At 40.4% G+C, this 18,949-nt stretch overlaps 2 protein-coding genes across 3 annotated transcripts in view; both read left to right on the plus strand.

Moving 5' to 3' along the window:
* Positions 1 to 9,532, plus strand: part of LOC109465505 — a 24,852-nt gene extending 15,320 nt beyond the window's left edge. For both annotated transcript variants that reach the window (XM_019762859.1, XM_019762860.1), the window contains exons 5-22: positions 330 to 505; positions 946 to 1,169; positions 1,710 to 1,886; positions 2,184 to 2,320; positions 2,583 to 2,680; positions 3,232 to 3,406; positions 3,771 to 3,969; positions 4,453 to 4,598; positions 4,818 to 4,916; positions 5,299 to 5,448; positions 5,701 to 5,775; positions 6,665 to 6,679; positions 6,889 to 7,051; positions 7,264 to 7,406; positions 7,834 to 7,959; positions 8,334 to 8,471; positions 8,821 to 8,923; positions 9,438 to 9,532. In XM_019762859.1, coding sequence (XP_019618418.1) covers positions 330 to 505; positions 946 to 1,169; positions 1,710 to 1,886; positions 2,184 to 2,320; positions 2,583 to 2,680; positions 3,232 to 3,406; positions 3,771 to 3,969; positions 4,453 to 4,598; positions 4,818 to 4,916; positions 5,299 to 5,448; positions 5,701 to 5,775; positions 6,665 to 6,679; positions 6,889 to 7,051; positions 7,264 to 7,406; positions 7,834 to 7,959; positions 8,334 to 8,471; positions 8,821 to 8,923; positions 9,438 to 9,460 — 2,367 coding nt within the window. In that variant the 3' untranslated portion in view covers positions 9,461 to 9,532. The remainder of the gene's footprint in view (positions 1 to 329; positions 506 to 945; positions 1,170 to 1,709; positions 1,887 to 2,183; positions 2,321 to 2,582; positions 2,681 to 3,231; positions 3,407 to 3,770; positions 3,970 to 4,452; positions 4,599 to 4,817; positions 4,917 to 5,298; positions 5,449 to 5,700; positions 5,776 to 6,664; positions 6,680 to 6,888; positions 7,052 to 7,263; positions 7,407 to 7,833; positions 7,960 to 8,333; positions 8,472 to 8,820; positions 8,924 to 9,437) is intronic.
* A 649-nt stretch (positions 9,533 to 10,181) lies between these two features.
* LOC109465506 lies at positions 10,182 to 18,868 on the plus strand. Its single transcript, XM_019762862.1, has 21 exons — positions 10,182 to 10,642; positions 11,292 to 11,395; positions 11,875 to 12,071; positions 12,440 to 12,576; positions 12,718 to 12,899; positions 12,999 to 13,225; positions 13,503 to 13,679; positions 14,001 to 14,134; positions 14,233 to 14,315; positions 14,435 to 14,606; positions 14,978 to 15,176; positions 15,401 to 15,552; positions 15,877 to 15,963; positions 16,152 to 16,298; positions 16,491 to 16,565; positions 16,910 to 17,090; positions 17,313 to 17,455; positions 17,625 to 17,744; positions 17,948 to 18,085; positions 18,240 to 18,339; positions 18,624 to 18,868. Exons 2-21 carry the CDS (start codon positions 11,298 to 11,300, stop codon positions 18,659 to 18,661), a joined length of 2,787 nt encoding a protein of 928 aa, XP_019618421.1. The 5' UTR covers positions 10,182 to 10,642; positions 11,292 to 11,297; the 3' UTR covers positions 18,662 to 18,868.
* Positions 18,869 to 18,949: the final 81 nt, after the last annotated feature.

Here is an 18,949-nt window from a genome sequence, read left to right on the forward strand (position 1 = left end):
CATACTGGAAGTTCAATGAAGGTGAACATCGCTAAACATAATTTATTTAAATCATGTCCTAATTTGCATAATTCATGAGGGAATGCTAGAATAGCATTAATCTCTAAAGTGCATGTTTATGAAATCCTCATGAGAAACTTATGACTGGCTTACTTACTTAAACAAGCACCTCCATCAACAGTAACCAAAACAGATCATGATCATCACTCACATCAAAAGAGAATCACCTCGCCAGGGCGTGTTTTAAACGCCACTTTATTGAATTTGGCTTGAGTATGGTTGCATCCCATAATGCATTGCAGTCTATTGGGATTTAATCTCTGTCCCAGGTGGTGATAGATCTCGTTCCCGAGACTGTCGTGTACGTGAAGAAGTTCCAGGGTCATTCACCCCGGGTCGGCTTTATCGCTGACAAGGAGGCCAAAAACTTCTTCAAGACGCTTTCAGACAACAACGAGCCGTTCCTTGGGGACGGTGACTACTACTATGTTGCACAATACGACAGGTAAAACAATCAAACAAACAAATAAACAAATTCAATATGACAGTCGCAATTCTACATCGGGCTTATGCAGATACTCACCATTGTAGTTTGCTATGAAAATATCTGTGCACAATAAGATATTTATATACTCGTACAAGCAGTCACAATTTGGTATTTTAGACTCGTTGCTTTGCTGTATGTATGACTTGGCGTTGCTGTGAAAACGGATAATACCATATCAATAGGTTAATTCTGCAAGGCCTTTTCTTTGTAGTCGTTCACAAGTTTATAGAATTTGAAGTTTCTTTTTGAAACAAAATGTATCCACAAAAGGTTCACAATGAAGTAATATGAAGCACTGTCTACGACTCACACTGAGAGCGAGTGAGTCTACAGCACACATTGTATCATATCATGGATAACATGCCGTTTGCATTGACATTTTTGCATTTTACCTACAGTAAGAGCGCCTCGTCCGGCCCTAAAACGTACAACGAGATCTGGGTCTTTGCTCTTAACGAGAGACTGTTCAGGGTTCACGAGTTCAACGACCATGCCGAACAGGCGTTCCCGACATGTCTGCAGAAGGACGACGACAGGCTGAGGTCGTGGCACATGTTGGACCAGGCCGACATCCCTGTACAGGCTCTGGCACGGAAGCAGTGTTCTCAGACATTCTGCAAACGTATGTGTGTGGTACTTGCTACTACTTGTTAGCCTGGGTTCCATCCTGGTTAGTTTACGTCCGCTCCCACAGTCGCTACTGGTTGGCGGTAGCGACTGTGGGAGCGGACGTAAACTAACCAGGATGGAACCCAGGCTAACTACTTGTGTCTTTAAGAGGAGACATAAGTGATTTTGTGATTGAATTGGGTTACATAGTATGCCCTTTGCTTTCTTTTATCTTTCTAAGGCAACATATTTCTCGCATTCAGTTTGAAGTTTCTGAACGCAAAGAACTTCCTCGTCTCTAATTCCATGTAAAGGCAGTAGAACAGATGCTGCATAAAGGCAGTCACATGTGGTACACATATTCGTACATTGTGCTGTTTATCGATGGTTATTTTCATGAAAAAAAATCCCTACTATAGCTACTACAGTCGTATGTGTCTTCAATACAAAATCACTACTAACATACCCAACACCAGCAGTAGAAAAGTATATTCATTTGAATGCGGGTAGATGAATGCCAATGCTTTACGGCATTTCTAATAAACTATTGCAGCACCAAAGCTGTGTCCAGAACCCGAAGTGAAGGAGGTGAAGGGAATAGACGACAAGACCATCACACTTAAGAAGTTCACAGATCTTCAGTACACCAGCGTCAACCCTTACACCTGTCACTACGACACCGCTATCATAGCGGGTACAGAACCACTGGCGCAGCATCTGCAAAACACAGGTACTTCACAATGATTTCCTTTCTCTTTTGCCTCTTATCAGAATGATTGAAAGCGTGGATATCATGAGGCCTGTCGCCACTCATATCCGATCCTCGATGCTCCAGACAAGATACATACACACTCCCCTTATACCAGTGCCACCCAAAACAATACTTCTGTCCTGAAAGTAAAAACACCAGTACCTTGCTTTGACTACGAATGGGTAAAAAGTAAATATATTCTTTCAACGCATAAAACTTGTTAACCAACACAGAGGAACTTTCACGCCAAACGCCATCTAATCTCACGCACTGTAGGAGTCCCACCCTCTGAAGTCGCCATCCTATGCATCGGCTCAGTTGAAATTCGAGACGAGTTGGATGGGAAAGACGGCTGCCAGAAATTCTATCGCGTGTATGTTGCAAGAGGCGGTGCAAGTGGGAATAAAGACCAGGTGAGTGGAGCTTTAAATGAAAATGCCGAAATGCCAGAATGCTTCTATCTATATTTAACCTTGATTTTTAGAAGTCTGGTCTGGTTGATATCATAGAGATTTCGCTGTCGTTGCATCTAGATCTGCTACTCTTTGCAAAAAAACAACAACATAGGAATAACAGTCCAAGGTGTATTTTATTCTAATGATGGGAAAGCTCTAAATATAGGGAAGAACAATGCTTGTGTGTAATTCATGTCTTTTTCTATCCCCTATTCTGCAGGACTTTCATGAACTTTTCCTGGATAATGCCGATGCTCACGGATTGAGGAGTCCAAAGACAAAAGAAGTTTATCATTTGAAGAAGAACCCCCAGATTCAGTAAGAGACAGTTATGTATAGATCTATTGCACCTGTCCAAAATATCAGAAATCCGTTTGCCTGTAGAGTTTTTAGTAATTTCAAAGTATCTGTAGTTGTCATTTCAGTATGAAGCCCAACATCAACCAGTAAAGCATTGCCAAGGTGATGTTTTGTTACACCTGTATAATGACAATGAAAATGACAATTAAGTTAATTGCATATTCATGTCCCAGTGGGGCTAAATGCACTACTTTAGTTACCAATGAGGATTAGGGAAAACTATGCTATTTCTATATATATCTAAACTGTACTTCTCTCTTCTTGACACATTTGTATACGAATTTACAGAGTTTGTCTGATGCATCATAGTGAACCAAAGACATTACATGTAGGAAAATGTCATCCTTTCTTAGATGTACATATTTTTGTTGTAACTGTATTTTATAAAAGATATTGTGTAAATCGCATTACAGTGGGCACTCTAGTCTACAAAAAAATTGACCTTCGTTTTCTAAACTATTCATATTACAAAATATAATATATTTTGCTATTTTTATGCACCACCACAGATACTTCTATCACAAGTGCATGGGCGGCAACATGTACTACGAACCAGCCACCACCACTGCAACAGCGAACGTGCTCGTGGACAGGCTCAAGGAGGAGAAGAAGTGCTTTCTGGGTGATCACATTGGAGTGTGGGAACATCATCCACAATCTAGGCTGTTCGACCGTTTCAATGAGGTACGATGATTTTTATCAGCTTTCATTTTGCATTTCATCTGTTTTATGTGAAAAACAGTCGTGCAAAACCCTTGATAAAGTCAATGGCATTTTTTCACAAAAATGTTCACAAATATGTTTCATGACATCTGAACCAATTTTATCACAATACAGGGCAACATTGCACTTCTGAACCCATATGGCACACAATTCTATTCTATCGGCTATAAATCGAAGATAAATTTGAATATTTGGAGAAAAAAAATTAAGAAAGAGAACAAAAGACAAGGGCACAAGTTTCGTATAAGACATCACAAATTTGATTAGAGCTAAGGTATGGTGAGCCCGAGCGATAGACTATAAAAATGACACGAATTGTTTCCAGCTTTCCATAGATGCCGACCTGGACTGTAGTGACCAGGAAGGCCGTCCGGAGTTCACCTTCCACCTCCCGCTGAGTAAGAACTACAACCGGCACGAGCCGAAGCCTGTGTTCGGGGACCGCTGTACCACGTACGAGTGTCCCAACATGTCCGTCGCCATGAGGGTTGAGAACAACCTCAGGCTCATGAAACACCCAGCAGGTAGCCTTGATGATGATAATGATCATGTTTGGTATTAAATGTCGATGAATGTTAGACCTCAAGGTAATGAGACAACTGGATAGATGTTGAAAATTTTCAAACGTTTCAAGTAGCACCCACTCCTTTTCGTCTGTTACTATTGGAATCTGTGGTTGAAGTGGTATGTCTTTAAAAAACTATTTGTGTTCACCTTATTTACACGTCAATTCATAGCTTTTGGATAGATAACTGTTCAGATACAGATTCGTCGAGGGAAAGCCTTGTCTTCCTTTTACTCGCTACAGTTGTCCAAGTTTCTTTTGGATGAGATCTAGATCTTTTTGTAATCGAAAACTGAAAATCTATCATCCCTCTCATCCTTCATAGCATTCTCACCTGTAGTAGAAGTGCATTAAGTAGTAGGTACATGTACCTGCTCAAGGCATTAGTCAATCTACAGCATCTAATTGAGTAGTTAAATCCACTGCTTCTGTTGTTCCACAGCCACGTGGGTTTGCTCCAACAGCACGTCACTGTCCTGTTCTTACGAGCAGGCCTGGGAGAAGGCACTCCAGCCCATCCTGTCATACATCAACGGCAAGAACGAGGACAACGTCAGGATGCAGATGACAAAACCCTTGTATGGGCAGGTCAGACAATTTTTTATTTATTTTCATTTCTTCCGTCATTTCCAAGGGTTTCCCAGCTCAGTGGTTAACACTGCTTTATAATAGGGCTCTTCGGCATACATAGATGACATACATGTAGATCTACGGGTATCAATCTAACCTCTGTTGCATGAAGCTGGGAATGCATGTCAACAAGTAAGTAAGTAACTCTTCAAGACTTCAAGGTATTCCTTTTTGCAGGGTTACAGTGGAGACCATGAATGTGTGAGACTGTTCACGATGTGCATGATGCTGCCGAAGGAGTACGAGAACAACCCACCCAAGCCTGTCGATGACCTGGTATGTACATTTTTTTTGTCTCCCATGGTAAAGATAGGATCATAGGTGCATATGTATCATTCTTAATATAATTTACAGCCATAAAAGAGCTTTGCTTAAATTTTTCTATATCACTGTTTATAACTGATGCCATGACTTTCCTTACCTTTGCAAATGTTTGTGATAATACGACTCTGACTGCAACTATATGGTACTAACTGCTTGACAAATACGTTCACCGACGCATGGCAATCCAATCGATGTGTGTTTTCTAGCTGACCTACAAACGCAAACCGCAAACGCAAACGCAAACTCTTTCATTGAAAAGGTTCCATTGACCTTTTCAGTACAAGAGTAGATGTTCACATTGACTATACCACGCCCTTGTTGTTTATTATTTTAGGTTGACTTTAGGACAGGAGATAAGGAAAGTTACTGGTACCAGTCGACATTTGTGGGCAAGCCTACTGCAGATGTGCTCAACAAGCACCTGACTCGGATGACGAAGCAGCTTGACGAACTCAAGACCTTTGGAGTGAACTATACAACAGAGGTATGTAGACATATTTTCATCTTTGATTTCGTAGAATACAGGATTCGAAGACCACATCACCAATAGTGACGGTATTTTCGAAGAAAGATGGAGAATAACAGTAGTGTATCTTTATGCTGATGCCTTCCAAACATTTTCATAGTTAAATGTTCCATCACAAGTTAAAATTTTATATATTAAATAAAGAAATCTTTTATTTACGTTTTAGATGATGCAATCTGTGCATGTGTTGATATTTGTTTCTTGATTTAGCACCTTTGGATTGGAGGCTACGACGATCCTGATGAGGAGGAAGGTCTGTACGAAATAATCATCGTAAATCAACAGGTATGTATCAATGACATTGATAATTAATCAGATGATTACTTTGTGTACGTCGATGAAGGTTAGACATCCAGGTAATACGATACGCCAAAAAACAGTTACTCAAGCAACTGGATATGATTTTGAAAACGTCAGACGTTTCAGCTAGTATCCACTAGCTTTCGTCAGTGACTGAGAGACCAGAGGGGAAAGCAGGTTAATAAACACAACCTATTGATTGATATGCAAATAAAGTGAAGACAAGTTTTTGGAAGTCGAAAAAGGAACAAAAGTCAGACAAGTCAAGACAAGATGATGCAAATTAGTCTGAAAGCTCCTGTTATACAGAACTCGAGTCCACGGATATCTTAGACCGTGAAACACGCTGGTGGGAACGGGGTGTTAAAGAGGCAATATATGAAAGAATGTACAACCCCACCCTCAACAGGGAAGAGGGGCTACGGGTCGATCTTTCCGGCACTTGGGATTTAGCACTCCCAGCTCCGAGGACAGACAACACTTAAGCTCCTGTTCTGTATAACAGGAGCTTTCAGACTAATTTGCATCATCTTGTCTTGACTTGTCTGACTTTTGTTCCTTTTTCGACTTCCAAAAACTTGTCTTCACTTTATTTGCATATCAATCAATAGGTTGTGTTTATAAACCTGCTTTCCCCTCTGGTCTCTCAGTCACTGACGAAAGCTAGTGGATACTAGCTGAAACGTCTGACGTTTTCAAAATCATATCCAGTTGCTTGAGTAACTGTTTTTTGGCGGATTACTTTGTGTACTCCAATTGTGTTTACTGTTAGAACGACAATGGGACTTGAATACTTAGATGAAAGCCTAATAGTATCTACATGAGATTAGCGTAGAAGTACATATTAATGTAAAACGTCTTTCTTTTGTTCCAGCATATTTACTGGAAGGTGAGTAGTTTTTTAAAACAATTTTTCTGCATTTGTTTGTAAAGTACAAAAAAAACATCTCAGCGTCGCCAGGGTCTTTTTACGACCTATCTTGTTACGATTCTTCAACATTTTTTGTTGTGTGATTTTTCCAGAAACAAGCAGCACCACACTGTTAACACAGCGATAAAAACGATAACGGTAAAATCTTTGATTGAAACATGTAACAGGACAGTGAGAAGGTGGAAGATTCCGAGGATAAGGCAGAGGAGGGAGAGTATCCGGATGAAGAGGTCCTGGACCTGGTTCCAAAGGATTGCCGTTTGCCCACCTGTAATCCCGTCCAAGTCACCAAGAAGCACGACAACTACATAGAAATATACTTCCCCAAATGTGAGCACATTATTTCAACTTTCTTTACCAATTAACCTCTCAACATAATAGTTTTAGCCACACTATAATCGTGGTTTATATGTATGTGTAGTAATTTTTTTGTATACTAGCATTACAAAATGTTGGCATGAGATGGCTCGCGTGCCTGAAATAAACCATAAGAAAATAAATCAAGAAAAAAATTGTAGCCCAATTATCTTTACCCTTTACAGCCAAGGGTGTCTGCCAGTATGTGAAAGGCTGTGGACACGGGTCCCCCCGCCGAGCTCTCTTCCTGCCCGTCTACAAGTACTTCAACGGAAACAACCAGGAGAAGGAGACGATTGGAGACATTAAGGACCCCATGGTTTTCCAGGTAATGAAAAAATAAGATTAAAGTTCTACTTGAGAACTTTCTACATTTTGAGCATTTTGTACGTCGTTTCTGTTCAGTTTTATAAAGGGAATAGATTCCGGTGTTGAGCCAAATCCTTGAGCTGCAACATACGTGAGAGGTCAGGTGTTTAGGGTTAGGGTTAGGGTTGGTATTAGAGTTAGGGTTAGGTATGAGATCATTGTTCAAGGGTTAGACCTACGATCAGGGTTTAGTCTCCCACATGACGACCGACCCCCTCCCACCCCTTGTCTTATATTGATTGGAAAGCCCCAACTAGTGCCGGAGCCATGTATTTGGCCTGACACCGAGTCCGTGAATAACGTAGATTCTACCCCTGCGCAATTTACCCGGGTATGGCCTCCATTTTAATTTTGATGATTTTTTTTCTATGTTTATTTACTAAAAGGTAAAGATCTACTCCCCTGAAGAGGAACTGGCCGGTGTTGAGGCATGTGAGCGTGAGTTCCAACTCTGCGCATCGCTGCCTTCTGCCTACGCGGACAAGGACATTCCAAAACCAAACGGAGAGAATGTGAGGCAACTCTTATCGATATTTCGTGCAGTGATACATAATACCGTTTTGATCTCTTTTGAGCAGACACTGAAGTATGGAACTAGGCTGTTGGCTGATGTGTCATTGATTACTATATAGAAGTTTTACTATATATCGGTACACAATTTGCTAGCACTATTAAGATTAGTTCTAGACCCTAAGTTACATAACATCATAATTTATGGTTCCTTTTAAGCTAACATTTACCAAATCAAGGGACTTCATACTTCAAATCTAAGGATAGAAAAATGATCGGAAAGAAATTTCTGCACGTAATCTGCAACGCGATTCTGCACGTAATTTGCATACAATTTGCATACTGGTTGAAATTTGCACCATCATTTACAACACAGATGGCGACATTTGACGCCGGGGATGGAGCTCACGGTTACGCCATCGGTGTGAAGGGGTCTTTCAACAGTATCGACATCCCTGCCACAACCATCCGGCTCATACAGACACTGAACGCCGAGAAGGTCAAGTACAGCCAGGTAAGAACTGATCAGTTCTAGCTTTTTTAACGAAACGTGGTCAATCGGTAAGTCTATTGGCCAAATACTACATGTACATGGCACCATGGAAATAAAAAAGATTATACATGTACATATGCAAACTCACAATACATACAGCAAATAAGTATGTTTTTAAAATCTATATCTTTCAAGCTTAATGAAAATCTTTCAAGATTTCAACAACATTTTTTTCTCTGTATGAAAAGTCTAAAAGTTTATTCCGATCCATGGTTATCACAACATAAAAATAATCACAATCTGATTTATCGATTGTTTGCTGAAACAGTTGTTATTGTTATTTGTTTGTTTGTTTCTGTTTACACACCAGGACTGGTTGCTGATATTCGCACACATGGATGACTTCCCCAAAAAGGAGGAGGACAAGACAGTCTACTTTGCCTTCCTCCAGGACCAGGCCATGACGGATGGAGGTATGTCTGAAGAGTTTTTAAAGCATCAATGCTAATTTGATTTTTGAAACCTGTAACTTTAGAACAAATTTGATACGACATGAAAGTTGTATGGTGCACTAGCCCTGCCCTGTACCAAAAGCGTAATCTTATATTTTATAATCTGATGGACAAACTCTGAACAACAATCAAGCAAGAGGCCTGATAGAGAATGTAGGCAGGCAAATGTGGGTTTGTATGGCGTAATGGCAGAGCATTTGGCTCAGAAGCAAGAGGTCCCGGGTTTGAGTCCTGCCAAGTCACCAACCTTGTGCCCTTGGGAAAGGCACTTTACACGACTTTCCTCACGTCACTCAGGTGAAAATGAGTATGCCAGAATGGTCATTATCATGATCATGGGCCCAAACCAAACCAACTGCAGGTCTACTCTAGCCCAAGGCAGGCAAATATAAGAATCCAAAGGTCAAGATAAATCTGTATAGTATATTTATGGGGCAATCTCTGTTATAATTTTATCATTGTTTTCATCTTACAGTACATCCCACTGATGGCGAGTAAGAGGGGAGAGATCGGAAAACTGCCACGAAAGAATACATGGGATGGAATTCTCGAACAAAGTCGGTGATACATGGGACAATTAAAATCGTAATTTGTGCACTTGAAACTGCTTTTGCAGTCCGAGTCAGAGTCAAGCATAGTTAATCAAAACCCTGAGGCGTCATGAAAAGGATGGCGTAATTGATCTGGCAGAAGATAGATTGCTCGGTAAAAATGAGACAACGACTCTTACCATAGCTGGCGATAACGGTGACCGTTACATATACAGGACCTTCCTAATGTATGGAATTTACTACGTTTAGTTGAATAAATGAATCTGACTAATATAACCAGAGTTTGGGTATTTAGTTATCACTGAAGTCTAGTTGAATGAGCACATTAAATATCTTCACATACCAGAATACAATAAGCTTGTTTTTCATCCGTGCAACTTCTTTCAATAGAGAGATTGAATTTTTTATTGGTATTTCGAAATACAAAAACATGTACAGACAAGACATGAACAAAGCAAAAAGTAATAACGTAATGGTAACAGAGAAATAATCCACGGATCCAAAAATACAATGGAGATAAAAAAAGGATAACAGCAGGGAAAAAAAACTCGAAATAATAGTACTTGATCTACTATAATGCAGATGACAAAACAATATGAATATACAGTAAGATGAAACTTGAAATAATAGCAACCAAAGTCAATAATATATATATATATATGTAAATCAGCTAATTAGGCAACAACAGGGGAGACAGTAAGAAGAAGAAAATAATTGCAACAAATTCCATAATTTGAAACGTAAATAACACAATATCAACAACAGATAGATTGAATTTTTTCCTTAGTAGGATATCCTGTGAAAGACTCGTACTGTATGAGCTCTAGCGATTGACCCTACTTAAGTGTTTCAATATAGGTATCAACGCATTTGAGTTTAAAGTTCGCGTACAAGAGCGGGCGATAAATTGCTGACAGACTTTGTGCTATTTTAAAGAGCGCGTATAATGACCAAAGGGCGAGGATTGTTTTCGTGTATTTGAGGTCAATCGTCTGACATTGGACTAATAGCACATATGTATTGAACGTTGCTCCAAGACTGTGCAAACAGTCACAAGATCTCCAAAACTTGCACGGATAACATTCAACACAGCAGTGACTGACCGGTTGTGCTGGACAGGACTGTGAAGGTTTTGTTGTAGTTAATTTGCATCTTTTGATGTTGAATTATGACTTATTCATTATGATTTTCCCAATCATTATTTGGTAAATATAACGCATCAGAGTATGATAATCAAATTATAAGTGTAGTTTTCCTGTTGATTCGTCTAGAGTGGGCACGAATTCAACCAACAGTTCCAGTATCAGATTGCGATCATAATTGTATTTATGATAAATTTTTACTAGTACACCATCCTCTGAAAATTTGGTGGTCATAGAATATACCGTTCGCGAGTTCCCCCCCCCGTCCCACGAATCCCCAAAAAGCCCGGTCTATATAGATAGGGTTAACTTCATCAGGGGTTACTTAACGCGACTGAATATGTACGCAGCGGTGAATACCTTGTGCGCATGCCCTGACGTCACCACATACCTTGCTTATTTGCATACTTGATAATACAGATCAAGTGTACTTGGTGTTTTTGAACTTGGCCCTTAACTTGCCATGTCGCCTTCCGTTCATAAATTGCTGATCAAACCCAAACCATTGTCAATTGCATATTTTATATACCAAGGATTTCCTAATACTTGAGGGAGTATTTGTATCAAAACCAGAAGTTTACAGTTATGATTCCTCGATGTTGATTATGTTCAATCATTTCATGTTTGATGATCTAGTTTAACATGGCGTCCAAAGTCCTGTTGGTCGCCTTTCTGCTGGTCTGTGTGTGCGTGTGTCATGGCCACGATCATCTGAAACATCATCAGGGCGATGAAACAAGGTACACACAGCATATCATACATATAGATTCTGCAAGGTTCGATCAGGTACACAAGAACATGATACAACACCTAAACTAAAAGTCGCTAAAATATAATACATAGAGACATCACAAAATAATGTCGCTCCATTGATCATGATTTCCCGCAAAGATTCAAGCACCGAGAAATTAGATTGTTGCTTTAGTTGTCTTTTACCGTCTTTATAAACAGGTTAAGCTAGATTCGGAGTTTGTAAGTTAAAGCAAAACAATGCAACGCTAAGAGCTGAAGCTAATGCAGTATCACAGAAAGGCAAAATTTAAGTGTTTTAGTACGAACACTGCGTCAACACTGTGTTGTTTTGTGGCGTATAGTGGATCAGGGTGTTAGGATTTGGATTTTTGATCCGGGTTCAAACCCGAGCGTGTACTCTTGGGACTGTGAAGTTTTAGGAGTGGACACATAGGCAATTGTGTCTCCCTTCTCTTCATGTTTACAGCGAAAACCAGCAACCCGTCCGCACCGGAGAGTGCCCTGAGTTCGAGTGCGTGTTGTGCTCGACCCCAGAGTACGACGTGAGGCGGTACAAAAGCGCCCTCTGGGTGTCCACCACCATGTCAGATCTGTCCCTCTCCCAGGCCAGCGGCAGGGGACGGAAACGCTTACATGAGTACTTTGAAGGGGAAAATGACAAAGGTAAGTTGTACGCGTTCATCATCATAATAATCACAATCAAACCTCAACTATTGCGTAATAAATAGATATTCATATTGACAAACATATTTTTATCAATGAATACATGACCAATGTCACTGTCAATTTATCACTATACATATTTTTGAGTGTATGTTAACGAAACACTATTGAACAGAATTTTTCATAAAACTAAAAAAAAATCAAAATTTCTTAATCGATATGTACTAACTCATGCTGCTAAGTACTTGAAAATAACATATTTCAGTAAACGTATAACATAGATTACAACCTCTCTTTACGTAATATCCTTTGATGAGAAAGAATGTTATTTCTGGAAAAATATACATTCGACATTGGACTTTTTTCAGGGCTGAAAATGTCGTACGTCTCACCCTTGATGACACAGACCCGCATGCCTTCTGAGAGTCCTGTTAGGGAAATCACAGTGTCAACGCTTCTTCCTGTGGACGTGGCAAAGAATCCTCCAAAGCCAACAGATCCCAGGGTATGTGTTTTATTCTAAACAAATGGATAGCAAATGAATGTGAAGAATAAGAATTCTTATGTAATTTTACCTACCAATGTTCAGTAGCCTGTATTTGAATATCAATGTTAACAGGCTGTGCATGTTCCATGAAATGTGCAGGTGGTGATCGATCTTGTCCCTGAGACCCTCCTTTACGTTAAGAAGTTCCAAGGACGTCCTCCAGGGGTTGGCTTTGTCGCTGACCTGGAGGCCAAAAAATTCTTCAAAACCCTGAAGGCGAACGACGAGCCAATTCATGAGAATGAAGGCTATTACTACGTCGCGCAGTATCCCATTGACAGGTATAATAACATATTATATGGCTATCACAGATCCCAAGATTTTGAAGTTGATTGGGCTTACGTTTTCTTGTTTCTACATTTGATTCGTCTTTTCTTTAGCCAAAACAGTTCCACGGGCCACAGCGGACACCTCTTCACCGAGATTGCTGTTTTCGCCATGAACGAGAGAACCTACAAGTGGCTGGAGTTCAACGATCTCACTGCAGTAGGACAGGGACTCCCGAAGTGTCTCCGTGATGAAGGGAAGACCGTAGTGTGGGAGAAGATGGACCAGAGCGACATCCCCCTGTTAACTCGGGAGCAGTGTTCTACAACGTACTGCGAAGGTATGTTTGGACATATATTCTACGTAGAGATTACTGTAACAGTAGCAATGTATGGCTGCTTGAGGATAACCTACAGACGTGCGATATTCTTTACACGTAGTGAGAATGAAATACCAAAGTTGAATTCTGTGACTACTGAGCCCAAGTAATAGAACACACAAAGGAGGCAAATAGCCACCCCTCCGCAAATATATGGAACGAAGCTAACTCACAGCTTACTTGAACATGGCACATCCTATTGAACATGAAAAATCTATTAACATGTCCGTTCTTTCAGCGCCCAAGAAGTGTCCAAAGGTTGAGACAATGGAAGTGAAGGGTATTGACGACAAGAGCATACAACTGAAGAAAAAAAAGGATATCAAGGCGTTGTCCTACATACCGCCCACCTGCTACTACGACACCGCCATTCACGCGTCTGCCAGTCCGCTGTTGCAGTCTCTAAACACATCAGGTAAAATCATTAGTTATTGTACAGAAAACAACTTGATCAATTTGAAGATAGAAACTTAATTGACACAACAAAAGTACACCGGCTCCGTAAGGTCTATAACTAGACATGAAGAGAAACGTTGAGTCGGTTGTGGTCCATTATCCAATTAAGTAATGTCATTTCGTTGCTTAAAAACGTGTATTGACTGGTCTGTTAAAAGATTATTATTACGATGTGAGATAAAGAATAATAGATGTATTTTCCTACAACTAGGCAGCAAAAGAGCCAATGTTGTGTAAATATATGACGAAAACTTCCCCCTCGCTGTGAATTTGCCTACAGATTTCTCCCCCTCTGACGTTGCTATGACGATCACAGTTGTCATGGAGAAGAGGGAGGAGTTAGATGGGAAGGAAGGCTGCCAGAAAGTCTTCAAGGTGTTGTATGCTGCAGGTGGTGGGAAAGGGAGCGTAGAGGTACATTTGTCTTATTACTGAAAAGTCTTCATACAAATGGTTTTTAATAAGTCAACATATAATGGTGCTAAAACAGATATTATGTTCAATTTCCACAGGAAATACAGATGAATAAGGAGGCTGGCTTCCAGACGCCGAAGACAGTAGAAGCAGTGCACCAGGGACAGACGACTGGTACAAGGTAAATAAAATGTTGTGTTGCGAGGATTGCAAGGCTTGTCAAGTACTCATGGTAGACATCTTCTGGTGTATGAATCAGCTATATAGACATAACATTCATAATTCGTTTATACCCATTAGACACTACTCCAAGTGTTTTGGCGGCAATGCCTACTACGAGCCGACCACCATCACTTCCACAGCCAAGATACTGATGGAACGACTCAGGGACAAGAAGAAGTGTTTCCTGGGTGATCACGTCAGTGTGGTAGAATATCACCCACAGTCCAGGCTGTTCGACCGCCACAACGAGGTTTTGCACGTCTTTTGATCATGGCTTTTGATACTAATCCATAATCATGATCCCTTTGACTTACAAATCCGTGATTACAGGCAGGCAAAAAAACACATTTCACTTCATATCTGCCATACCATAGGTTTTGAGAAAAGGTTTTACAGAAAAGATACTCAGTGGGGATTTCTAAATAATCACTGCATGGGAGTTTCGAGACTATTTTTTACCGAAAAACACAGTCTGGGGCCGGGGTTTTGAGCCTTACTCAAAATGTTAGCCGTACTAGCTATATATATCATTCTTTGGACAGTAAAACATTGACAATCTCGTAAAATGGACACATTTTTAAGTTGATAATGTCCTGCACTGTTTGCGATCCTTGGCTTCAGATCAACCTTGACGTCGACCTGGACTGTAGTGACCAGGAGGGCCGCCCACCCTTCACCTTCCACCTCCCCGTGAGTAAAGACTACAGCCGGGCTGAGGTGAAGCCATCGTTGGGCGACCAATGTGTCACTCACGTGTGCCCAAACATGACCACCATCATGAGGCTTGAGAACAACCTGAAGCTGATTGAGTATGGACCAGGTACATGTATCTTTAACTGAATAACAATTTGAGCAATGGCGTATTTATATCTCAAAGATATACAAAGTATGCCAGGGCTTTCTGTTACATACTGGCTACTACAGTACTACTGTAGTAACGTTTGTGATCGTTTTTCCGTTACTAAGATGAAATCATCTTTCCTCTCTGGTTTTCTTTGGGAATTTTAAAACTATTATAATATCCTTTCAATTCTTCCTTGACAGTAAAGTGGATCTACTCCAAGCTTCCTGCAAAGAACTGTTACGGCACTAAATCTTACCACAAGGCTCTGAATCCCCTGCTGTCTTACTTGAATGGGGAGAATGAAGATGAAATAGAAATTGACATGACCAGACCACTGTATGGCGGTGGCGATGTAAGTAATATTGAAGACCTGTTGTAGCTTCTGTTTATGTGTCTAATGTGATCAAATGAGAAATGATATGTTACACTCACACAATAATTCTATAGCACACAAAAAACATACAATTGCAATGATGGTTTTCACATTCGAATATAATTCTTTGCACTAAAATAGCAGTAAATAGTCATCGGTTGTAATATTAATTATGGTATGAATGAAAGTGCTTACGAGTGAAAACTCTCTACCTGACACGAAACGACTGTGAAAAGCAGAATGGACTCACTACGGAGGAACAGGTCACGATTTTCTTTTAAAGTGAATCTGGTTCTATTTCAGGTTTATGTCAGCGAGAAAAAGTGCTACTTGAGCACATTGATGCCAGAGAAGTTTTTCGATAACCCACCAAAGCCCACCAACGATCAGGTACGTATTTTTCAGGTAGAATGTATTCGTGCCATTGTTGCAGAAGTTGCCTTGCCATACTCCAAGTCCTTGGTTGAAAGTCTATATAATGGTATATGGCTGCTACTAAAATTATATTCCATCCACCTCTTTACAACATCAATATCATTGATGTTAGCTTCAACAATCAGTGTTTCATCTTCTTGTAGATTACCGTCGGAGGTCTTAAAGTAGGCAGCAGGTATTTCCAGGCCATGTACAAAGGTACGTTCGAAGCAGTGACCAAACAAGGCTTCAAGGACCTGAAAGAGGAACTGGACAACCTCAAGCCGTTCGGAGTTCAAGTCGATTTAGAGGTAAGGTTCAACCAATTCTTAATGCAATAATTTTTTTTACCTTTTGAGAATTGATTTAAGTTTGCCTTCTAACAAATCGTTTGTAAGTTTGGTTGGTTGCAAGTTTAAGCTTCCTGATTGTAAGTTTCCATTTATAAAAAAAATACAACGCATTCGTACCAGCCTGTGTCCGTCCTGTTGATAATATTCCAGGACATGTGGCTTGGTGCCTATGATGATCCATACCTAGAGGAAAGGCTTTGGAGCCTTGAAATAGGGCAAAAAAAGGTATGTCACTATAACTTTTGTTCCTTCAGGCTCTGGTATATTTGCTTGCAGCCACGTATTTATAGCACCAGTCAGGGCCGTTATATATAGGCCAGTTGTGCTGTTGGCTAGAGAACGAAAACATGATCTTATGATATAATATATGCATTAATGCTAATTGTGGCATATTCAGTCTTGTCTTTATAGGTTAGTCAAGCTGAAGGCCACACAGAACAATTTTTGTGAATCCGACATTGCACCCCAAAAAGCATTATCATATGCTGTCGAATACCCGTGTTGGTACATCGCTAGCTGCTTACACTTACAGATCCTCCGATGCTTGCATATTTCCCTTATTGGCAAAGGTTACCCAAGAAGGTAGCGAGGACAAGACCTCTACAGAAGCTGGAAAGGAAGATGTGAATGAAGACCCATCAGATGAGAATATACCTCTTCCAAAGCCGGAAGGCTGCAGCGAGTCTGTCTGCCCGACTGTCTATGTCACTAAGAACCACAGCAACTTCATGGAGCTGCTACTTCCACATCGTGAGGATATATTAATATAACCGAATATAGATGGGGTATCATCGTAATATATATTCATATTCATCATCATCATCAGATAATGATGATGATGAATATACATTGAGTGTCATTCCTTCCAATAGACAGTAATGCAAGCAGAAATTATTGTGTATGTTTTTTGTAACCTTTGGTAAGAAACGAGCATCCACATCTAATGTAATAATGATAATAATCGCCACAAAGGTAGAAGCGTGTGTCACCAGACCAAGCTCTGTGGAGGTCTTCAGGTATCAGGCAGACAGCTCATGAGGCCGATTCTAGGGTATCTCAATGGTGACAACAGCGCCAACCAGAAGATCAACAACTTTGCCGTCCCACTCTTTAAGGTATACATTATCATGAATGCTTTGCTATGTGTAATGTGTAAAAAAGCATCTTTGCTGCACTTGTTGACTGCTTTATCTCTTTGCAAGATTATTAACGTCGCATTCCAGTAAGACGATAATGTTCGTGGCTCTCTTAAATCTGTGACATATTGAACGTGTCCCACCTCAGACCAGACTCTACTCCGCTAAAGAGGAGGAGAAGGGCATCCCTCCGTGTGAACGTGAGTACCAGGCCTGTGTCAGACTGCCTGATGACTACAAGGAAATACCAAATACGAATACCGAACGGGTAAGTTAGAATCTAGAAAGAGGGGTGAATAACACGCTTGCTCACACATCCTCGTATCTGGTTTTAAGTTAATAATAAGAACATAGGAAATCCTCCGTTATATATAGTTATCAACACCATTTCTTATCAAAATTCAAAATTGACTCAAACTTATTCTGTGGACCAATATTTTTTGCTCTGTTCTGTTCTGCCCTCACATGTAGCTGAGCATATTTACAGCCGATGAACACTTCCGTGGATACGGCATCGCCGTGAAGGGTTATGTCTCTGAGCCTGTCGCATCAGAGGCAATTTGGACTTTGATGCAGACACTTGACGAGGAAAACGTCCCATATGATAAGGCAAGTGACCACTGTCGGGTGTATTTGTATGTGATTTACTTCAGCAGTATCGCTTCTTGTCATTGCTCTTATGGCTTATACTTTCCTTTCAGGTCATGATAAGAGAGTTCTTTATTGGTAGTAATGAATGGATTGCTTATGTTCTTGACTCCAGACTTGGGTGGCGTATTTCTCATACGATAAGCCCCTCAGCAACCCGGAGGAGAAGACAACCTACTTCCTCTTCATCAAGATGGGCGAGGACATTGGAGAAGGTAGTGCACTCACCTATATGTTAACTAACGACTTTCATTTGAGGAGTCCTAATGCTACGTGGACAGATTTACAAGCGCTTCTTTTACCATCTAGCGTTGATTGCGACAATGAAACCTTTTCCCTTTTTCTGAATCAAATACTTAACCAAAATACCTCTAAAGATCGTCATCGCTACAAACTCCTCTTGCGGAAAGGAGAGGTTTGTTCTCCTTTATCTTCCCTCTCTTTTTATAGGTATCTGCCCTGCAGTTTTCTTAATCTTTGTTGGCTTCATTCTCTACAGGACCAACAGAACGTGACTCAAACGAGACGGAGAATTAGACAACATACGAAGACCGGCAACGGAAGGCGAAGACAGGACCATGCACAAGACATAGCATAAGAAATTATAACTAGCCATCAGGCCCTGATAAATTAGACATTAACAACTGTTGCCTGCAATATTATAACTCCTAACTTCTACACGCTAGCCAACAGTCATTCTGCATGCATGTTTAATAAAACGTTGTCAATTCATTGCACTGAAAAGGCAAAGTGCGTTGTGTATAATTTCGTCGATGCCTCAACTTAACATTGGGTAGATCATAGGCCATAAAGATACGATAATGT

This window comes from Branchiostoma belcheri, unplaced genomic scaffold (genome assembly GCF_001625305.1).
Source record: "Branchiostoma belcheri isolate BF01 breed outbred unplaced genomic scaffold, Haploidv18h27 scaffold151, whole genome shotgun sequence".
Lineage (NCBI taxonomy): Eukaryota > Metazoa > Chordata > Leptocardii > Amphioxiformes > Branchiostomatidae > Branchiostoma > Branchiostoma belcheri.